The sequence below is a fragment of the Salvelinus sp. IW2-2015 genome, linkage group LG32, assembly GCF_002910315.2.
Source record: "Salvelinus sp. IW2-2015 linkage group LG32, ASM291031v2, whole genome shotgun sequence".
Taxonomy (NCBI): domain Eukaryota; kingdom Metazoa; phylum Chordata; class Actinopteri; order Salmoniformes; family Salmonidae; genus Salvelinus; species Salvelinus sp. IW2-2015.
In genome coordinates this window covers 19,024,348-19,047,439 of record NC_036871.1, presented here as the reverse complement: position 1 = coordinate 19,047,439, position 23,092 = coordinate 19,024,348, and the positions used below count along the sequence as shown (strand labels likewise).

The 23,092-nt window shown below is 42.7% G+C and overlaps 2 protein-coding genes across 7 annotated transcripts; one reads left to right on the top strand and one right to left on the bottom strand.

Moving 5' to 3' along the window:
• The first annotated feature begins 1,015 nt into the window (after nt 1–1,015).
• On the top strand, nt 1,016–11,085 carry LOC111956371 (centromere protein L). Of its 2 annotated transcripts, none has more exons than XM_023976828.2 (5): nt 1,016–1,167; nt 9,405–9,573; nt 9,750–10,001; nt 10,100–10,651; nt 10,905–11,085. In XM_023976828.2, exons 1-5 carry the CDS (start codon nt 1,031–1,033, stop codon nt 10,977–10,979), a joined length of 1,185 nt encoding a protein of 394 aa, XP_023832596.1. In that variant the 5' UTR covers nt 1,016–1,030; the 3' UTR covers nt 10,980–11,085. The 2 variants fall into 2 exon arrangements, with proteins under 2 accessions (XP_023832596.1, XP_023832598.1); XM_023976830.2 differs by lacking the exon at nt 1,016–1,167 and adding an exon at nt 2,064–2,139.
• Nucleotides 11,086–11,473: 388 nt separating this feature from the next.
• Nucleotides 11,474–22,377, bottom strand: LOC111956370 (kelch-like protein 20). Of its 5 annotated transcripts, none has more exons than XM_070436746.1 (12): nt 22,253–22,377; nt 19,276–19,338; nt 16,991–17,140; nt 16,130–16,703; nt 15,443–15,601; nt 15,046–15,256; nt 14,672–14,855; nt 14,283–14,426; nt 13,953–14,086; nt 13,405–13,613; nt 13,116–13,222; nt 11,474–13,025 (listed from the first exon to the last, which is right to left on the bottom strand). In XM_070436746.1, exons 3-12 carry the CDS (start codon nt 17,029–17,031, stop codon nt 12,941–12,943), a joined length of 1,848 nt encoding a protein of 615 aa, XP_070292847.1. In that variant the 5' UTR covers nt 17,032–17,140; nt 19,276–19,338; nt 22,253–22,377; the 3' UTR covers nt 11,474–12,940. The 5 variants fall into 5 exon arrangements, with proteins under 5 accessions (XP_070292847.1, XP_070292848.1, XP_023832595.1 ...); XM_070436747.1 differs by having other exon boundaries at nt 22,264–22,367; XM_023976827.2 differs by lacking the exon at nt 16,991–17,140.
• Between the last annotated feature and the right edge of the window lie 715 nt (nt 22,378–23,092).

Here is a 23,092-nt window from a genome sequence, read left to right as displayed (position 1 = left end):
ATAAAATAAAAATATGGCCAGCATTGCTGGGAGAGAAAAGAGAGAGAGAAAAGAAGGACCAGTTTAATATTTGAAGTGGGATGCTGCAGTTTTGCACATTGTTACTTATTTTTCTTTGATATGGTGTAATATTCTATTATGCTGTTCAGATTGTATTCGTTTTGAATGGTTAGAATTATATGCACTTTGATTACATACATTAAAAAGTTATTCTTTAAATGCAAATGTTTAATAAATAAAAAAAATCTGAACAAACCAATGCATTTTTAAATACATTGTGGTTAAGGTAGAGTATTATTTCATTTAATAATTGAATTAGAATTATTTTAACACCAATCATAGTCAAACTATCGCAAACTGTTTAACTTGAAAAAATACATAACATATTTTTTGAAAGAGCGGTTTGGGAGCCAAAAGAGCCGTCTCTTTTTGGTGAGCTGAGCCGAACGAGCCTGCTCACTGAAAAGAGACGGAATGCCCATCACTAATACTTACTAGCTAAACAGAAAGCTAGCTTTCATCTAAACTTGTAAAGATCTGCCTTGTAAATTGGCCGCTTGTTGTACATGGGTGCTAGATAGCTACATAGATGAACATGATTTACTGGCAACCTCGATGTGGAAAATTAAACGTTAGTTGCATCATGTCGATTATTCTCAAAACGACAGCGTTTGTTGATTTCTCCAGCCCATGATTTCTCCGTGTTCAGTCTGAAAAGACAGCGCCATTGACAAAACTCAATAAATGTGGATGTGCTTGGTACCGACAGTTACGTTGTAGTGTGTCCATTCGTTAGATTTACAGATCAGTAATTTGTGTAACACATGGCGGGGGAGAGCGTTCTATTTCTGGCCTAAGTAGTCAAACGACGATAAGGATATATTACAATATTTGTTTTCTTTATGCTACACATTATCATGAGAGCATTTGAAGATTCAGCTGTATGAAAATATAACTAGATTTTTAGAGGTGGATCCATGACTTATTCGGCATAATTGCCGAGTGAACATAAATCTGCAATTCGACTAAAATGTTGAATGATGCTGTACTTGACTACATTTTCTTATCAAGATTCCAGTTGCATCATGGGAAAGCGCGATGTTCAAATCCACTTCCTGGCTTTGCTGGTGTTATTTTTTTTTTTCCAGTGATGGAGGAACGAAACAGGTACAAATATAGTGCACTTTCTTACCTATTATTAATTAATGTCGATAGACAGCTATGTTATCGAGGTTAGCATATAAAAAGATTGCTAACTAAGCTGTTGGTCAGCGAGGAAAACGAGATCGTATCAAAACAGCGTCTGCTTTGCCAAAACAAAGCTTGCCAGCTAGCGTTAGCAACCCTTTTTTGACAGAGAACAAGGCCATGCTAGTTAGTATGTGGAAAAGGGGATATAGAGTAATAGCATATTTTTGTGGGTACTAACTCCGCCATGGCTCGTTGGACAAAGCCCACGGGGAAATGTCTGGGGTTGTTGTAACTAGGGTTTTTGGATAAACTGCTCAAATAGGTTGGGGGTGTGGTATATGGTCAGTATACCACGGCTAAGGGCTGTTCTTACGCACGATGCATAGGGACACAAGCCCTGAGATGCCTAATTGCTGTTATAAACTGGTTACCAGCGTAATTAGAGCAGTAAAACATACATGTTTTGTCATACCCGTGGTATACGGTCTGATAAACCACGGCTGTCAGTCAATCAGCATTCAGGGCTCGAACCACCCAGTTCATAAACGGGCTTAGAAGCTCTTATACGCTCAAATCCAAATGTTATTCGTCACATGCTTCACAAACAACAGGTGTAGAGGCTAATGGCGAAATTGAGAAAATAATAGCAATGTGAAACATGTAATAATAACCGTAATAATACATAATGGGTAACACAATGAGTAATGATAACTTGGCTATACATGGGGTACCGGGACTGTACTGTACATTGTTTTAACTGTCTTTATCACAGTTGCAGCCAACAGTATTTTTCAGTGACATGTTTCTGGCAGCCTTCTTCAATTACACACAGGTGTTCAGAACATGCACATGCTAGATGGCTAATTAACACAGGCGGTCCCTCCGCCTTCCATATACACGTAAAATATCATGGAGATATGGCCGTGTGGGAACAGTAACACTATAAAGGTGTGTATCGATTTAAGGTTTTGTTTTTTGAAAAGTATTTATTGCTGATATGAAAGACCATACCGCAAGCGATGCATGTTAATGTTCAGACCGAGCGATGGGCTCTTAACAAAGTTCCCCCATACGGAAGACACCTTTGTCCAATGACTCTTGTGTAATTTTAATGGAACTTAGTCATGATTAAGAGCTAGGGTACGAGGTAGATATGTACATATAACTTGGAATAAATTAACAGATAAACAGTAGCAGCAACGTATGTAATGAGTCAAAGTTAGWGCAAAAAGGGTCAATGCACATAGTCCAGGTAGCTATTTGGTTAACTATTTAGCAGTCTTATGGCTTGGGGGTAGAAGCTGTTCAAGGTCCTGTTGATTACAGACTTGATGCATTGGTGCCATGCAGGGTGTGGTAGCAGAAAGAACAGTCTATGATTTGGGCGGCTGGAGTTTTTGACAATTTAAAGTCTTCCTCTTACGCTGCCTGGTATAGAGGTCCTGGGTGTCAGGGAGCTCGGGTCCAGTGATGTATTGGGCCGTACACACTACACTCTGTAGCGCCTTGAGGTCAGATGCCAAACAGTTGCCGTACCAAGCGGTGATGCAGCCCATCAAGCCTCTAAGGTGCAGTGTTGAGTAACCGGGTGTTAGCCGGCTAGTGATGGCTATTTAACAGTCTGAACACCTTGTGATAGAAGCTGTTTTTCAGTCTCTCGTTCCCAGCTTTGATGCACCTGTACTGACCTTGCGTTCTGGATAGTAGCGGGGTGAACAGGCTGTGGCTCGGGTGGTTGATGATCTTTTTGGCCTTCCTGTGACATCGGATGCTGTAGGTGTCTTGGAGGGCAGGCAGTGTGCCCCCGGTGATGCGTTGGGCAGACCACACCACCCTCTGGAGAGCCCTGCTGTTGCGTGCTGTGCAGTTGCCGTACCAGGCGGCGATACAGCCCGATAAGATTCTCTCAATTGCAGATCTGTAAAAGTTTGTGAGGGTCTTAGGGACCAAGCCAAATTTCTTCAGCCTCCTTCATCACGCTGTCTGTGTTTGGACCATTTCAGATTGTCAGTGACGTGTATAGGGTTGCACATTTTGGGGAATATTCAGAGGTGGAAACTTTCCGTGGAAATTAATGGGATTATTTTGGAATTAATGGATATATATGTAAGTTATAATTAATACCATTTAAATGTAGTTCTTTTTTACATTGGATATATTTCTGTGGAGAAAAACATAAACATTTTACCTTGTCATAAGCAGACATAATTGCATATCCTTCCAATAGAAAAAAAACTATTTAGGTACGAATGTAACTTTAGTTGAGTTGACTCTTCACATGGGATGATTTCACTGAACAACAAAAGAAAGGGAATATTGAATGATCCCCAATGATCCATCGCATCTCCCAAAAACACCTGCCAGATTATTTTCGTGTCTGAGCTGTTGAATTGCGACTGTACTGTTTTGCCTGTTTGGTTGCCTTATGGAGGGAATAACTCCGCCCCAGGTGGTGAGGGTACAGCACACGCTGACCCTCAACACAGGGGCTCCTCAGGTGTGCGTGCTTAGTCCCCTCCTATACTCCCTGTTCACCCACAACTTTGTAGCCACGCACAACTCCAACACCATCATTAAGTTCATCTTGACTGTCAGGAAGTCCAGGATCTGGTTTCAGAGGGAGATGTTTAGTCTTAAAGGCGCTGCATGGTCACTCTTAAGTTTGCCTTGGCCGTGCAACATTTACAGTGATACGGGCACTGCGGAAGTCAGATCATTCATACTTCTTGCACTTCATGGAGCAGCGCAGAGCTGTTGTCAAGGAAATGTGTTTGTGTTTATACACAATGGTGTTGAACACTGAGCTCTAGTCAATTAACAGCCATCTCACATAGGTGTTCTTCTTGTCCAGGTGGGAACGGACAGTGTGGAGTGCAATAGAGAATGTGTCGTCTGTTGGGGTTGTATGCGAATTGGAGTGGGTCCAGGGTGTCTGGGATTACGGTGATGGTGTGAGCCATGATGACCAGCCTTTCAAAGCATTTCATGGCTACATATGTGAGTGCTACTGGGCGATTGTCATTTAGACAGGTTACTTTGGCGTTCTTGGGCACAGGGACTATGGTGGTCTACTTGAAACATGTAGGTATTACAGACTGGGTCCGGGAGAGGTTGAAAATGTCAGTGAAGAGGCACTTGCCCGCTGGTCAGCGCATGCTGAGTACGCATCCTGGTAATCCATCTGGCCCTGCGTCCTTGTGAATGTTAACCTGTTTAAAGGTCTTACTCACATCAGCTACGGAGAGCGTGATCAAACAGTTGTCCGGAGCAGCTGGTGCTCTCATGCAGAAGACATTTAGCTGGTCTGGTAGGCTTGTGTCACTGGGCAGCTCGTGGCTGGGTTTCTCTTTGTAATCCGTGATAGTTTGCAAACTCTGCCACATCCGAGTTTTGTTCTATTTGTTCATCAGCTAACGTCACTTCCTGTGAATTTTGAATCATTTAATTATGTAATGAAAACAAGCAGATAAAGGCTTCAAAGTTCATAAAGGTCATGTTAACTGAATGACATCTCTTAGAACAAAATGTATAAACTCTCCTAAGTCTGTGTTAACCTCAGACCTTATTTTTGCCCTTTATCCCAAAACCCATTTTTTCCCCCCATAGGAATGGAGGTAACCAGAGGTAACTAATTTGTTTTTTAGGGCTACAATCTGGTGAGCTCTAATTTAATTTGATCCAATGAATGGTACCATCAAATTAAAATAGTTACAATGTTTTATTTGAAAATGTAAATGTTTTTTGTTTTGGTGGCTAATATTTTTTTCATTGAGATTTCTAAACTGGCCATGAACTAATCTCCTTTTAACCTTAACAACCTCATYGTACAGATATTGTCAGCGCAAATATTTGTATAAAACAACGCCTAAGTTAGAGCTACGGGTAGAGTAGTCGAGAACATCTGGTTTTAGGGCCATGAGTTTTTTTTTTACGTACCTCGCCCGTGTGCCCGCTACATGGGTCCACTTACCCCTACACAGTGGAAACCTCTCCCAGTGATATAGTGCCTACATTGGATCAGCATGGGTCTGTCTAGTACTGCTTTGTACACACCGTGTAGTCACCTTTCTCTAGTTTCAGAGAGTACTGATTTTATCGCACGATGAAGGACGTTGGATTGCACAAGCAATATATAAAATGCCGGAGCTGTGTCTATTTYGGCCAGTTCCGAGATAAAGAAAAACACCTAAACTTCCAATGTAGCAATTGCCTTCTAGCCGAAGGCTATAGAGAAGAAGTTGCTACTTTGAGTAAACAAATTGCTAATTTGCACCAGCTATTGGGGAAGCCACGTCCTCCTACCTTCTCGTTCTCCACTCCATTGGCAGCAAACAACACCAAGCTGAGGGGAGTCTCGCCATCAGGCAGACTATCGTCATTGGATTGGCCATTGCAGAAAGGGGATGCTGGTTCTTCTCCAGAGGCTACAGCTAGCGGCTCCTTTGTGGACCAAGCGGTACGGCGTGGGACTCAGAGGTCCTCGCTGGCATTATCTCAACCCTCTACAGCGACGGAAGCAATGAGTGTGATCTGTGGTGGCCGAGTTGGAAAAACCAAGAATAAAAATGGAGCTGTACAAAAGGCTTTGGAAGAAAATAATAATGGTAAACGGCTAGCTACCGTTTTAATCGGGAGCTCAATGGTAAAGCAAGTGTCAATCCAAGATACACGCACATTTGGTTTTCCAGGTGCTAAAGTCACTGATTTAATAAGGAATTTTACCAGTAGTCAAGAAGCAGATTCCTGACACAACAACAGTTGTGTTGCACGTTGGGCTAAGGCTAGAGAAACTTCTTCTAGCTCTGACTGGCAGACTTTTAGGCAGCTGAGAAACCTGTGCATCAGACTTGTTAGAAGAACAAAATCGGATTACTATGTGATTAGTTTAAATGACTGTTATGGGAATCCAGCCAAATTCTGGAAAGTACTTAAAACATTAAAGAACAATATGCACTCCACACTCCCAAATCAGATAGGGTTGGATACTGGACTCATTACTGATAAGAACGCCATTGCCAATGCCTTCAACAATCACTTCATTGTAGCGGGCAATCTTTTTGAGAAAATGTCGACCACAAATGAAGGAAGAAAATATACACATGAAGGGATTATGCATGAAGTATGCTGATGGTCAAGATTTCTCACTAAGCCTCTTCACAGAGGAGAAAGTTATTGATGCCTTAGCCATAGACACTATGAAAGCAACAGGGGCTGACAAACTTGGCCCAGGGTTGCTGGTTAGAGCTGCACCACTTATCGCTGGTGCTCTTACTCATATTTGTAACCTCACGTTAACCTCTGGGGTCATACCTAAGATTTGGAAAACTGCCTATGTGCTGCCTCTGCACAAAGGTGGGGATACTGGTGACCTTGATAATTATCGAGCTGTCTTGTCTTGTAAAAATGTTAGTCATTGGTAAATGTACAGCTGTGATCTTTCTTGTCTGACAACTGCATACTGAACTAATTTAAGTCCGGTTTTAGACCGGGGCACAGTACTATCACAGCCTCCACACTGGTTGTAAATTATATTGTAAGAGCGTTGGATAAGAAGTTGAACTGTGTTGCTTTGTTTGTTGATCTGTCGAAGGCGTTCGATACAGTTGATCATTCTCTTCTGCTGAAGAGACTGACCTCATTGGGGTCGGCCTCAGATACGTTTGTGGTTTCAGAATTATCTCAGTGATAGATCTCAGGCTATTATTGCAGATGGGGTAAAAATCTGATTGTGTCACTGTTCACAAAGGAGTCCCACAAGGTTCGATTTTAGGTCCTTCATTATTCACTATATACATAAATGATATCTGTAACTCAGTGAAAAAATGCAACTTTCATTTCTATGCTGATGACACAGTACTATATGCCACAGCCCATCACTCGCTCAAGAATTTACATTCCTGCAGTTTGACTTTGAATTGCTTCAAGATGCACTTGTAGATCTTAGGCTGGTGCTTAATTCAAGTAAAACTAAGTATATGGTATTTTCACGATCCAAAAGTATACAATTGGAATCTGAACATTGCTACCCATGATGGCTCTCTTTTGGAACGTGTTCCCACCTGTAAATACCTTGGAATTTGGTTAGATGATAATCTCTCTTTTAAAACTCACACACCCCTCTGTGGGTGAGAGAGGGTCTGGTTATCTATTGCCAAGCTGATCTGATCCATTCGGATCCTCATAGAACAGTCATGACATTGTGAACAGGCACAACTCTGGTAGTTTTTTCTCAAAGTTGCCGGGATATCACGTGTCCTACTCATCAGTACACTCGTAACAACCTAAGCATTACTAAACTTCTATCAAATAAGCCATACATTTTGTTGACCAAATTCGACACTCATTGACTTGCTTGGTGTTTGTGGATTTTTTTTTWAAACCGCCACCTGCTGAAGAAGACAGATTTTGGGCCCAGTTATCTATCTCACTTCACCTCTTCCCCTCTGCTGCCCAGCATTTTTATACATGACCCTAAGCATGATGGGACATTAACTGCTTAATTAACTCAGGAACCACACCTGTGGAAGCACCTGCTTTCAAATACACTTTATCCCTCATTTACTCAAGTGAAGCCATTATTTTGGCAGTTATCTGTATGTTTTCTTTAGTTATATTCTTAYTACAGTGTTTCCCTCCACCTTTGAAAAGGAAATATGTTAGATGTCACTAGAAGTTATATAGTCAGAATAAGAACCAGGTGCCTTTATTTTCCTTTATCACCTAAAGCAGGGTTTCCCAATCTTGGTCCTGGGGCCCCCCTGGTGCACGTTTTGTTTTTTGCCCAACCACTACACAGCTGATTCAAATAATTAAAGCTTGATGATGAGTTGGTTATTTGAATCGGCTGTGTAGTGCTAGGGCAAAAACCTAAACGTGCACCCAGGGTGGTCCCCAAGACCGTTTAGGAAACCCTGACCCTAAACCTAAAGAAGTTCATATCAAAACAATGAATGGCATTTACTCATGTTGGCCTAACGATTTCATAAACAGAGATTTAACTTTGACTTTAACCATTGTGTTTTTTGTACCTCATATCGAAACGGCAGATCATCTTTCAACTTACTAAAACCTTTTGGGATGCATTTCGGTACTGGATCACATATAATGATCTATTCATACCCACCCTAACATTTAAATAATATCTTCTTTTTTTATGGAGGACAGGAAAGCCGAATGTATGATCAAATTATAATTTTTTTTCACTGCCCCGTTTCTTTTTAGCAGGCCAATCATATGGTATGCCTATTTTTGTTAGGATTTAGCCCGGTGTTAAGATGGGCATACTATAGGAAAATATGGGATTCTCCTTCCTACTCCCCGCCAGTTCATGCTGTAGCTTATTTTACATTCAGCAAGCGTACATACAGGCTCGAGATGTAGCCTATAGCTAGTTAAGCATATGCATATTAGCCCATCATTCATAAGCTCAATGTTAGGCTTAATACTGCAGTGGGTATATCCAGTCAATTTACACAGCGAAAGAAAAAGTTGATCAGATAATGAGATCCTATCTGATGTATGTCTGCGCTCCTGAGCTTCACTGAGTGTGCGCCCTACTAGACCCCGGGTACGCAGCAGTTAAATAAGATATCCTCATGGTCTGTTGAGTCTCGGTCTTCGGTGTGTATCAACGTATTCTGTGTTTATTTTGTTTATGCTTCACAATGCTAACAGGAATGTAGGTAGCAGCCATCTGGAAATGAGGTAATCGGCTCGGTCTTCCCTTATAAATGTGTATGCCCAAATATGGTAGTAAATCGCACCAAAGATTTGAAGGCGCCGATCAATAGCCAAGATAATCAGCTTCCGCAGACACCTTGCTTTTTCAGATAGGGGTTACCTTCTCATACCAGACTGAATTGAATTTAAAAAAAAATCTAATAGGGTCCCCAAGGGGACTTTACAATTAAGAGGTTAAACAAGGTAAAGTTATATAAACAATTGTTGAAATTGGTTAAATCCAAATAAGCCCTTGAGCTTTATAATAATCTCTGTAATTTGATTCCTAAATAGACCATCCTGTGTTTTATTATTTTATTTAAATATACATTTTCTCAGTCTGTTTATTGAAATAAATCATGGCTTTTTGAAAATGTTTGTGACAAATTACTACTTTTCATAATTTTCACCTATTTTTTTTATTAACTTTGTATGCATGGTGTAAAATAATACAATGTTTCACTAACTATCCTAATGTGATCTGTTCTTTATAGCACTGAGGAGACCCCACGCAACAATGCCTTGGCACAACGAAGGAGCAAGAGTTACAGGCAATCAATGCGAAGCTGTGTTGAAGCAACTCATCTGGCATACACATCAGGCCTTCTGACAGCTCTAAGAATACCAAGAAGTAGAAAGGCTCCAAAGTCATGTGATATCACAGTAAGTAGCTAAGGCCAATCAATGTGGTTGTATTCACAATTCTTCTCATACATCATTGTTGACGAGTCAACTAATCTGTATGCTTGATTTATAGCCCTGCTTGACATATTTTCATCAGACATAATTTGAGTGTATAATATTTAGATCTATCTGATGTATGTCTCTTTGCTGTCTAGAAACAGGTTGACCCAGACCAAGTAGCACTTCTGGTGAAGAAGGAATGGCAGCTGTCGTATGTCACACCTTTGTACCAGTTTAGACACACTCAGTTGAAATCCTACTCAAAGCAACTATCAGCTTTCATCGTATCAGAGAAGCAACAGGGCCTGGCGATTGAAGTTGGTCAGGAGTTGGGCTTCAAGGTCAATTTTTCTGTGGTCCTTGGGTTGGCAGAGACGGATAAAGATGCTGAAACAGTTTTCATACAGGTAAGGGTTTTTCCTCTAAATGTAGTTTGGAGTTCATACTTTATTCTTCTGTGGAATCCCTTGACTGTGGTGTTTATTGCCATCTGTTCTCATCACAGATTCTCTCCAAACAAGCGTTTTCTGCAAAAGATGATGCTCAGAAGGTTGTGTGGAGTGGCTGGCTGACCTGCGTCAACGGTGACTTGGATTATCTCCGATCACTACCCCTGGAATTTGTCAGTTTGCCTTTGTTCTGCACCAGAGGACCAGAATCGCTCACAGTGTTGGTCAAATCCTGGTTTGAAAAGACATTTGACTGTTGCTTCGGCCCTCTTGGTATCAACTCTACCAACCTCCAGTGGCTCGCATCCCTATGGACTGGGTGCCACCCCACCATCAACATCCAGTACCTGAAACTGGTCTGGACTCTCCCAACACTACCCCCTATGGATGTTACGTACACCGTCCACCCACAAGATGCCTGGGAGCTTTGGGACAGCATGCGGCAGGTTGACACTACAGAGGACAGCATCAGCATTGATGAGGTCACTGGGTTCATCAAAGGGCTGCAGTCACACTTCTTCAGGCACTTCAGGATAGACTTGTCTGCTGGGTCACTGATGCAGATCTCCACGGCTTTGGGTTCTTCTCACCATAGTGGGAAAATCAAGGTAGATATGCACATATGGAAAATCTAACATATCTATATCTAGTCTAAACGCAAGTGACTGGCTATTTGTAACATGTAACTTGCATGTCAAATGGGCTCAGCCACACACTTAAAAAGGTGAACAATTATATAGTATGTAATTAGTACAGTATGTTTCTAACTTGTGAATGGATTTCCAACTAACCCTTGTGTAGCTGACACGTGGTTCGAGATAAAGTAGTATCTGTTATCTAACTATTCATTTTCCATCACAGATTGCAAGCCCTAATTACATCCCCACCATCCTGCAACTGCTGACAGAATGTGCTCTCCTGAAGATGCCCATCTAAGCAGACTATCTTTGACATCACAAATCAATGTTTGTTTTGTTTTGTAAAATACCTGTATACCACAAAATTACTGTCCATATGAAATTAAACCGTTTGACTTTTTTAATATTCATGTATTGTATGAAAAGGCAAATGCAAACATTTCAAAATAGCGATGCTTTTGCTGATTGTGTACCTTGCCATTGTTCTGTGGTTTCGGTCACTAGATATTATTCACTAGAAGCGCAATAGTGTAGAAGTAAATGTGTTACAGCTTAAACTTGCCAATGTTGGTTCTGTCAGTGTGGGGTGATAGTTGATTAATCAGGTTTGATACATGGTAAACCGTCAAGTAACTTGGGCAGTTCTGAAGATGTCATTGTTTCAGTCCAGATACAGTAATTGGCAAACTGTAAGAAAGCCTGGTGTCCCAGAGAACTAGCCTAGTGATTTCCTAAATGGTAGATGTAACAAATAGTACATGTAAATACATTTCCAAAAACAATTGTTTGAGCTTAAAGTTTGAAATAAAGTGTTTTTATTAACAGCATGGGGTATTTTGTCAGTACAGACAATTCCACGTCATCTAATAGGGGTAAAATGCCAGGCTTACAGCTCAAAGAGAAATGTCAGACCTTCAGCAAAAATAAAGCACCAATACATTTGCCCTCAACGGTTCCATACTTTTGTGAAAGGCTGCGTTTACAGCGGCAGCCCAATTCTGATATTTTTTCCAGGCGGAGCTTTTCACAGCTGACCAATTTGTGGAAAACAATTGGGCTGCCTGTGTAGATGCAGCCACTGGTTAGCTCTTAAACATATCTGATGTGATTGGTCAAAAGACCAATTAGTAGGGGGGAAAATGATCAGAATTGGGCTGGCTGAACACAGCCAAAGGGACACATTCATTAAAAAAAATATTTGGTGATCAGGCTAATAATTACTTGTGAACACTTGCATAATCTGACACATTTGGGTGATAACATATTTACAGGGGTTGAGTTTCAGCAAAACACATGATTGTATATTTTGCTCAATAGCAGTGACAAATGGTAACATGAGATTCATCAGGATTTACATAATTTAAAAAAGTCTAAGGATATTACTGAATGTCCATCTGTTTTGCATGGTCACCAATTAAGAGGTGCATAATATCAACCAGTTCATTATTCCTTACTGTGTCTTAGATGAACCGCAATGCAACTAATTCCTCAAGAAGAATCTATAATAGATTAAAGTGCAAGACTTGTCTCAGAAATGTGTCAATGTAAAAAAAAAAGTTGCTCCAMAAAATGTATATCCCCTGTCCAGTCTTAAATGGGCAACAATCTTGTATGAAACTGTTGTAATATTGTGTAAGTGCCACCGTACCAACAATTGACCCCAGTTGTGAACGTAGAAATCCAGGTTATGCTCAGTGTGTCAAACTAATAAAAACAGCAACAAACAAAAAATTCACAGTGCATTTAATTTAGAGATTTAAACTGCCTAACAAGTTCATCCACTTTTCACAACGAGGATCAAGGGAAGCAGTGAGACCACATCTTGCACCTTCAGTTCTCTTTGAAGATTCTTCTTCATGGAAACTAAACGGTATAGTATAACTGGTACCACAGCAAAAATCTGAACTGTATCTTAAAGTGCGGCTGCAGTATTCCATTTCAGTAACCGAAAAAGAGGAAATGAAGGGTTTTCCCCCCATGATGTCAAACAATAGCTCATGTCATTGATCTATTCAGAGTTGGTTCCTCTTGGCCTTGTCAAGTCATAATACAGGAAGTACAGAAGAGAGATGAACCGTAGGCTCCTAGATAAGCCTTCCAGACTTGACACAGGAACAGTAAAGCTTGTAGTCACAAGACATTTCCTTGGCTTGCCAATAACATGGCTGTGTTACAGTTAATATAGACTTCGTTCCTTGCATGATAAACAATGTTTCTTTYGGAGGCACATGCGACGGTGAGGCCTTTGACTTGGAGGTGCTACCATATGTGTGATTCACAGTGAGTCATTTTGATAACACCAACCCCTCCTCCAAGTCGCCTATAGTTCATTCCACCATAGAGCCTGGAGGGAGAGAAGGAAATGAATATCTTCACGTTCAACACAAGCCCTCTAGGGATAATATGTCTCAACCTGTTGCATGCGGTTACCTACCTCCATGTGTTAGCGTCAGGATCATAGACCTCTATTGTTTTAAGATACGTTGTCCCGTCAAAGCCACCCACAGCCATTAACTGGCCATTTACCACTGCTAGTCCAACCTGCAAGACAAACAATGCTCCAAACATCAACAGGTGTAAAGCAACAGATTCATTTTCTAGCTAGTTAATCCCAACTTTCACTAAATTACCTGATTTGATTGAAAAGTCCAACACTTCGACTCTTTATCCTAAAATAAAGCACCCAAACCAAACAGAAATCAATGTGAAAGATCCAGACTGACCCCACTACGTCTTGAAGTCATGGCTACAACAGGTGACCACTGGTTGGTCCTGGGGTTGTAGCGCTCGGCACTGCTCAGCTCGGTGGTGTCGTCCCGGCCTCCTACGGAGTAGATCATGTCCTGGTACACTGCACAGCCCAAGTGTTTTCTCCTGGTGCCCATGGGAGAGACGGTGTGCCAGCGGTTCTCCTGGGGGTTGTACCTCTCTACTGTGGTAAGATTGGAGCAGAGGCAGAGCAGAAATGGAGTAAGAAAGGGGATTAGAGCAGGGTCATATTCATTAGTGTGCACTATAACAAAGCGTAGCAAGTTAACAAGTSTTTCTTATTGGACAAGCTCAGATAGTCTCCCTGTTTCAGTCCGTTTTCATCCATTTGGTGCCTAATGGATACAACCCAGATCTCTAGGGAACTATAGGGACATTGTGATTCTAGGATCTCTTAAACTTCTACAGTGGATTATCTGTATAAATAAATAGTGTACACCCTGTTAGTGATGTGCTGACTAATGAAAGATATTGTACTGTTTTCTAAGTGCTTCATCTGTACCTGTATTGAGAGGGGACGTGCCGTCTGAACCTCCCACTGCATAGAGGAAGCCCCCCAGTACAGCCACGGCTACACCCAGGCGCCTGGTGCTCATCGAGGCCACGCGCGTCCATTTGTTCTCCTTGGGGTCATATCTGTAACAGATCATGCATAGTCACATTACTTAGTGGAGTCAGCTTTCTGTGATATTTCAGGAGGCATGTCAATTGTTTGTTATAATACTTTTAGTATTGCAAGATGAATTGTCTTTGCCTCAGCATGATAGAAAAGTGTGATTTGTAGAAGACAAATACAGCAAATTAAACCGTGAATATGTATTGTAAGTGTGACCTTTCAACAATGTTGAGGCAGGATACTCCATCTTGGCCCCCTACTGCATACAGATACCCTCCCAGGACAGCCACACCCACACTGGTCCTGCACGTGCTTGTGGGAGCTACATCACTACTCCACTGATTTGTCTTGGGGTCATACCTGTAGTGGAGAGTGAGTTCAGTACAGTACACTAAGATAAGGAAGTTCAACAATGGAAGGAAGACCAGCCTTTTGATAAGATCTAGGGTGTGTCCCAATATTCCCTATATAGTACACTACTTTGACCAGAGCCCTGTGGACCCAGGTCATAAGTAGTGCCATTTGGGACAAGGCCCTATAAATAAACATTAACGAGGTGGTGACCCGGTAGACATCGTTTTCAAAACGGGGAAGGAAACGCTAACCTCTCCACACTGTTGAGATACGAGGACCCGTCATGGCCGCCAACAGCATAGAGAAGATCGTCAAGGACGCTGACACCCACTCCACAGCGCCTCTTACTCATGGAAGCCACCATGCGCCACTCGTTGGTCTGTGGGTCATATCGTTCCACACTGGAGATGGCATCCCCACTGCACCACCCGCCAACTGGGAACATGAAGACATTTTTTAAAAACTTGGTGCAACTTTGTCTCTTCTAACCCTACCCGTTAGAATATTCAATGGCAACATGTTGGAAAAAGTACACGACTGTCATTTTGAAATACCTTTGAAAGCAGAAGTGATCAGACATGGGTACTAAGAGAATGCAGCGAGGTTCAAGAGTTAAGATACTAACCTGCAAACAGCACTTCTCCACACCGGATGGGCTTCCGAGGGCGTGTTCTTGGCCCTTGCATTAGAGGGCGCTCTTGGGGCAAGAGCAGGTAATTCTTTGCCTCATCAACCAGGTCTCTGCACTCCTCATCACTTTTGATGAGAGGGTCTGATCCTACCGTTCCCACCAGGAATTTTGGGCTCAGAAGAGGAAGACGAACATGCTGGAGGACCTATAACCAGAAAACATATCCTAACTCAATGACTTACCAAGTGGAATAAGTTACAAACACTTTTGATTTTAAACAGACTGTCCTTAGTGTTACATTTCTTTTGTGAATCAAAACTACAGGTATATATCATTGCAACACCACATACCATCTCATACGATTATTTATTTATATAGCAGGTATTATCACCTGTGGCAGCTGTGGCCGGCGCTCCTGAATGCTGTACTTGACCCAGGCCATGACTGCATTGAAAACCTGCTCCTCACTTCGCACATTCAGTTCGTCACTGGAGATTATATCTATTAGCTGGTTGGCTGGAAGCAGCATGAACTCCTCACTCTCCATCACCTGAGGGCAAAGCAAGCAAAATGACCTAAGTCACTCATCAGGTGAAACCTGTTCAAAGTCCACAAAAAGACAGGGGCTGTGGTCAAGAGAATGATGCATGGTAAGGCAGTCAAGTTAAACCGGCAGCAGCATCTAATTCACATTTAAAATTCTGAAAGTTCCGTGGCAGTTATTTCCTGAGGATACAAATAACGTCTGGGTTTCATTTCATGGAAATTCTAAAACTGTATGTAAAGAAAACAAAAGACAATGTAGAAAAGGTATTAACTTTATTGCTGGGATTCACTTTTAAGGCTGTGGGGCTAAAATTACTCAGGGACACCTCTCTCTGGAGTTCACTAACTGGTAACCAGTGTGGATTTTCAAATGACTAGCTAGACTAAGTAACTAACAGGATCCTAAAACCAAAAAATGTCTCTGATAAGCTGAGAGGTAAGATGAGCAACATTATTTTTTCTAAATGACAAAGAAACACTTTTTAGATTGCGCCTCAGAGAGTGAGTGCACAGAGACTCACATGCACCTTACCTCTTGAAAGTTGTGCTGTGTAAACTTGTCAGCTATCCGCAGCAGCTCGCGGCAGGAGTGGGTGTCAGCAAAGGCACGGATACCCAGGCAATTTGAGGGGTCCAACTGGCGCTTGAGGAACTCGCAGCAAGCCTCCTGAATCTCGGCCAGCTGTAACAGACAAGCGGCGGGCAGCAATGTCTGCACATTGCCCTCCTCAACGGTAACCTGCGAAGTGTAGGCAAAGTCAATGAGCAGCTCCATGGCCCGCTCATCAATGTCCCGGATCACAACCTCTGTCTGACGGCTCTCGGCCAGCTCGCCTGTGAACATGGCCCTGAAGTAAGGGCTGCAGGCCGAAAGGATCACTCTGTGGGCATAGATCTTTTTGGCGCCGACCACCAACACGACATCACACAGTTCTCTGTGCTTGCGTAGCAGATTGATGACCTCTAATGTCTGGCGAGGGTGCTTGTCGGACACGTAGGGCATGCGTGCTGGCTGGGGCACACCCTCTGGGAGCTTGTTGGGATCACCCAGTGTGCAGCGTGCGGTGATGTCCATTCCRGTGTTGTCTGGGCGTGCGCTGGTACCCCTGCAGAACAGACACATAAAGCCAGACAGAATAGGGATAAACATCCACAATTTACACTTTAACATTGATTTATCACAAAAAACAGCCACCACAAAAATCCAATCAAAGTTAATAATTGGTAATGTCAACGTTGGTATTGGTGGGAGCCAGAGTCAAAGTTGATGCAATAATTCCTTAAGCTAAAAAGACATCAGCTATGTCTGTCTGAACTATGGAAAGTTGAGGCCTAGATGTGAAAGAACCAAGTACCAAAATAGACATCTCCTTTCAACTAGGCTATGACTTACTGGTTGTCTAGGGTGCAATCCAAGGTCTCTTCAGCTAGCATCCAAGGTCTCTTCAGCTAGCATCCCCCTCGACCAAGCAATTTCCTCAGCAATCAGCTCTTCCAATTATAGCTCAATATGCAGTAGCAACAGGAGAGTGTCTCTGATCTCCTATACAATGTGAAGGGAGCATTGGCTACTACACAGAACAAGTGGGAACTGTCTTTCAAATCTAATTTCACAGGAGGTCCACGGTACATCAATACTTACCAGGCTAAATAAGATAAACTGATTGTTTTCCCCCCACTTTTTTCATTCTTCACCCAAAAAGTAGACTMAACGTGGATGTACTTGTCAAACCACAAAGACTAAAATTGGCCTTGAAACATGGGCAAACAGCATTTTGGGTACTGACACAAGTGATACTGGATACAGGCCTAGCACTCCCAGTTTCATAAAACCCAAGACACCTCACTGGGCTGGTGTCATTTCCAAGTCATAGGTGAGAATGTCTACTCCACCTATATATAAACTCAGCAAAAAAAGAAACGTCCTCTCACTGTCAACTGCATTTATTTTCAGCAAACTTAACATGTAAGTATTTGTTTGAACATAACAAGATTCAACAACAGACATAAACTGAACAAGTCCCACCTACGTGTGATTAACAGAATTGGAATAATGTGTCCCTGAACAAAGGGGGGGGGGGGGGGAGTCAAAATCAAAAGTATCAGTCAATGCAGCTGGTGGCCACACCAGATACTAAGTACTGCAGTGCACCTCCTCCTCCTCATGGACTGCACCAGATATGCCAGTTCTTGCTGTGAGATGTTACCCCACTCTTCCACCAAGGCACCTGCAAGTTCTTGGACATTTCTGGGGGGGGGGTCCTAGCCCGAGCCCTCACCCTCCGATCCAACAGGTCCCAGACGTGCTCAATGGGATTGGGATCCGGGCTCTTCGCTGGCCATGGCAGAACACTGACATTCCTGTCTTGCAGGAAATCAGCCATACTGCTCGTTCTGTGCGTGGCGGTATTGTCATGCTGGAGGGTCATGTCAGGAAAACCTGCAGGAAGGATACCACATGAGGGAGGAGGATGTCTTCCCTGTAATRCACAGCGTTGAGATTGCCTGCAATGACAACAAGCTCAGTCCGATGATGCTGTGACACACCGCCCCAGACCATGACGGGCCCTCCATCTCCAAATCGATCCCGCTCCAGAGTACAGGCCTCGGTGTAACGCTCATCCCGTCGATGATAAACGCGAATCCGACCAACACCCCTGGTGAGACAAAACTGTGACTTCTTCTTCTTGCCAGTCCTGCCTGGTCCAGCGACGGTGGGTTTGTGCCCATAGGCGACATTGTTGCCGGTGATGTCTGGTGAGGAACTGCCTTACAACAGGCCTACAAGCCCTCAGTCCAGCCTCTCAGCCTATTGTGGACAGTCTGAGCACTGATGGAGGGATTGTGCGTTCCTGGCGTAACTCGGCAGTTGTTGATGCCATCCTGTACCTGTCCCGCAGGTGTGATGTTCGGATGTACCGATCCTGTGCAGGTGTTGTTACACGTGGTCTGCCACTGCGAGGACGATCAGCTGTCCGTCCTGTCTCCCTGTAGCACTGTCTTAGGCGTCTCACAGTACAGACATTGCAATTTATTGCCCTGGCCACATCTGCAGTCTTCATGCCTCCTTGCAGCATGCCTAAGGCACGTTCACACAGATGAGCAGGGACCCTGGGCATCTTTCTTTTGGTGTTTTTCAGAGTCAGTAGAAAGGCCTCTTTAGTGTCTGAAGCTTTCATGCCTGTGACCTTAATTGCCTACTGACTGTTAGCTGTTAGTGTCTTAAATGCTGTTCCACAGGTGCATTTTCATTCATTGTTTATGGTTCATTGAACAAGCATGAGAAACAGTGTTTAAACCCTTTACAATGAAGATCTGTGAATTTMTTTGGATTTTTACGAATTATCTTTGAAAGACAGGGTCCTGAAAAAGGGACGTTTCTTTTTTGCTGAGTTTTGTAGAATCATTCTGAACTGAACACCTCTTAATTTCGATCATATTACATTACAACACATTTATACATGTTGATTTGACGATTTCCAACAAATCTAGTCTATATAAAAAATGAACTACTCTCAMATTTCTGTCACTTGCAATGAAGAATGATGAACTAAACAAGTACACAATTGTCATTAGATGTCAAAGGACATAATWATTTATTTGACAGATAAAAGAATTWAAAAAAAACAAAATAAAATCAAGCCACACAACAAAAAACATCTGGACGTCATCACATACCTGCGCATTGGCTTTCCATCCATGCACAGAAAACAAATTTTGGTCCCACAACTTTTTGCCAACCTTTGTGAATAGAAAAACAAGAGAGGGATAAGTTACAATTCATTGATAGGGAGGGATGTTAGCCCACACAAGTCACTACCACTGCAACACACATAAAAATGGCTTGGTCCGGGACTCCTGGCAGATAGAAGACCAGCTAGCAGGCTGATACTATACTACCACTAGTTAATGTTGATGTAGCCAGCAGATGCGACCAGCTTGCTTACAGCTGCACTAAGGTCAGACAGCCTTCCTGTGTAGATTAAGAAACTGCAGAGCTGTCTCAGCCTCCAGTATTTATGCTGCAATAGTTTGTGTCGGGGGGCTAGGGTCAGTCTGTTATATCTGGAGTATTTCTCCTGTCTTATCCGGTGTCCTGGTGAATTTAAGTATGCTCTCTCTATTTCTCTCTTTCGGAAGACCTGAGCCCAAGGACCATGCCTCAGGACTACCTGGCCTAATGACTCCTTGCTGTCCCCAGTCCACCTGGTCGTGCTGCTGCTCCAGTTTCAACTGTTCTGCCTGAGGCTATGGAACCCTGACCTGTTCACCGGACGTGCTACCTTGTCCCAGACCTGGGACAGCAGGAGCGGTAGAGCGGTAGAGATACTCTGAATAGCCAACTGACATTTACTCCTGAGGTGCTGACCTGTTGCACCCTCTACAACCACTGTGATTATTATTATTTTACCCTGCTGGTCATCAATGAACATTTGAACATCTTGGCCATGTTCTGTTATAATCTCCACCTGGCACAGCCAGAAGAGGACTGGCCATCCCTCACAGCCTGGTTCCTCTCTAGGTTTCTTCCTAGGTTCTGGCCTTTCTAGGGAGTTTTTCCCAGCCACCGTGCTTCTACACCTGCATTGCTTGCTGTTTGGGGTTTTAGGCTGGGTTTCTGTACAGCACTTTGACATCAGCTGATGTAAGAAGGGCTTTATAAATACATTTGATTGATATGACTCGGAAAACCTACCTCAATCGAGGGATGAGAAATGCATTGTACTACAAATTGTCCCAACTGTTACACAGAGAATAGTGAACAACTGCAAAAAAACTAGCAGTGCAATCTTCTCGGTGTAACAGTTGGGATAATGGGACAATTCGGAGTACAATGCATTTCTCATCCCTCGATTGAGGTACGTTTTCTGAACCATATCTTGCRCTGGCTCTGCTGTGTCTTAATCTACACATGAAGGCACATGAGTGCAGCTGTAGGCAAGCGGGTCAGATCTGCTGGCTACTTTTGATGCTAGGAAATTATTGACACTTACTAGCTAGCTAATTCATATATTTATTTAGCAGTCTGCAATCCATTTTAAAGACTAGTAAAAAGATAACATTAGCTATAGAGATAGTGCCTACAAAAATACGCCATTACTAACTCCGCTATGGTTCGTTGGACAAAGCCTATGGGGAAAAGGCGTTTTTGTAGGGTTTTTGGATAAACGCCGAAAACAAGGTCTGTGGTAAATACAGGCTTAGGAGGATCTTGTATGTTTTGTTCTATGAGATTATCATCATCAGCATTTTACCCCCTTTTTCTCCCCAATTTCGTGGTATCCAATTATTAGTAGTTACTGTCTTGTCTCATCACTACAACTCCCGTACGGGCTCGGGAGAGACGAAAGTCGAGAGCCATGCGTCCTCCGAAACACAACCAAGCCGCACTGCTTCTTAACATAGTGCGCATCCAACCCGGAAGCCAGCCGCACCAATGTGCCGGAGGAAACACCGTACACCTAGCAACCTGGTCAGCGTGCACTGCGCCCGGCCCGCCACAGGAGTCGCTAGTGGGCGATGAGACAAGGATATCCCTACCGGCCAAACCCTCCCTAACCCGGACGACCCTAGGCCAATTGTGCGTCGCCCCATGGACCTCCCGGTCGCGGCCGGCTGCGACAGAGCCTGGGCTCGAACCCAGAGTCTCTGGTGGCACAGCTAGCACTGCGATGCAGTGCCTTWGACCACTGCGTCACCCGGGAGGCTAACGTCACTTTTTAATGAATTCTTAAGCATTTATGTAATTAAAAAAAGCACATAAAAGGTATTGTTAACTGACTGATATCTCATATAACAAAATGTTAACCTTAGGTTTTTGGATAAACGCAGAAAATAAGGTATATTCTTTCCCCATAGGGATGGCTGAACGAACCAGAGGTAACTAATTTCCGGGTTTTAGGACTACAAACTGTCTAAGTTAAAATTATAGATTTTATAACTAAACCAAGAGACCAAAGCTCGTCGTGTCCAATGGGAACAAGCAAGGAGGTGGGCAGAGCCGAGCCAAGCAAAGGGGTGGGCAGAGCCAAGCAAAGGGGTGGGCAGAGCCAAGCAAAGGGGTGGGCAGAGCCAAGCAAAGGGGTGGGCAGAGCCAAGCACGCGCTAACGACATCATATTGGCGCGTTCTAGTAACATCTGCATATTTACGTTTCCGTTAGGGAACGCCTACTCTGAAGTGCTTGTGTTCAATAACTCAATTCGCCTTTGTACTCCTAAACAGCGCGAATTGTTTCAACTTTGGCAAAGGGTGCAGTCTACAAAACTTTGTCCGTTCTGTTCATAACAGATTCTAGTTTTGGGAACAAACGGTATTGAGATCAAATGTTTAATTGATGAGAAGTCCATCTCATTCCATCTTCTCTCACTGCCCGCCAGTGGGCTTCCTCTCACTGCCATATTTGGTAAAGAGAGGTAACGACAACCAGATGCTTGACATTTAAACATCCAGTGAAATTTCTGTCTCGTTGTTCTGTGTCTATATCATAGCGTACGTTAGCATTTAGCAAGCTAGCTGGCTTGCCAACTTGGAAATATTCTAACGTTAGTTAGCCTTTTCCTGATAGCTAAGTTAGCTAGCTAACCACAAATATTTTCGGTAGAAAAATGCTATTGTTACTGGATCAAGAACATAGGTCTAAAACCACTACTTACCTTATACTTACATTCGAACGTCTAGCAAAGTGTCAGATAGACAATATTTGAAATAATTTGCATGATCACAAGCTACGCTTTTGACATTCCATTAAATTCCAATCAACAGGAAATGTGCACTGGAGAGCAAGGTCCCCCTCAGAACGATTATAGGCTAAGGTTCCGATGTTCGCACTGCACAATAATGGATAAATGTTTGTGGGAAACTTCTTTATCGTAAACGCACTGTTTTAGCATATACACTTTCCACACCATTGAAAATACAAAAAAGCGATTTATGCGATTTATTTATTTATGTTAGCAGGAAATTAGAACAAAAAGTTACCATTGTATTCATGGAAACAATAAATATAATGTATCAATAGACGTCGAAGGAGTACAAAAACATTTGGAAAATGTATCTTTCTGGTAATTAAGAGGCACCAGAGGTTTTTTTGGGGAAAAGGGTGAGATGGGTAGAAATGCACTTTTCACTGCATGTACAGTTGAAGTCGGAAGTTTACATACACTAAGGTTGGAGTCATTAAAACTTGTTTTTCAACCACTMCACAAATTTCTTGTTAACAAACTATAGTTTTGGCAATTCGGTTAGGACATCTACTTTGTGCATGACACAAGTAATATTTCCAACAATTGTTTAAAGACAGATTAGTTAATTTATAATCCACTGTATAAGAATTCCAGTGGGTCAGTAGTTAACATAAACCAAGTTGACTGTGCCTTTAAACAGCTTGGAAAATGATGTCATGGTTTTAGAAGCTTCTGAAAGTCTAATTGACATCATTTGAGTCAATTGGAGGTGTATCTGTGGATGTATTTCAAGGCCTACCTTCAAACTCA

Coding starts and splice junctions, on each gene's coding strand:
- LOC111956371 (XM_023976828.2), top strand. CDS start 1,031: ATGTTGAATGATGCTGTACTTGACTACATTTTCTTATCAAGATTCCAG. Junction 1,168..9,404: donor GTGATGGAGGAACGAAACAG/GTACAAATATAG, acceptor TGTTCTTTATAG/CACTGAGGAGACCCCACGCA. Junction 9,574..9,749: donor CAAAGTCATGTGATATCACA/GTAAGTAGCTAA, acceptor TTTGCTGTCTAG/AAACAGGTTGACCCAGACCA.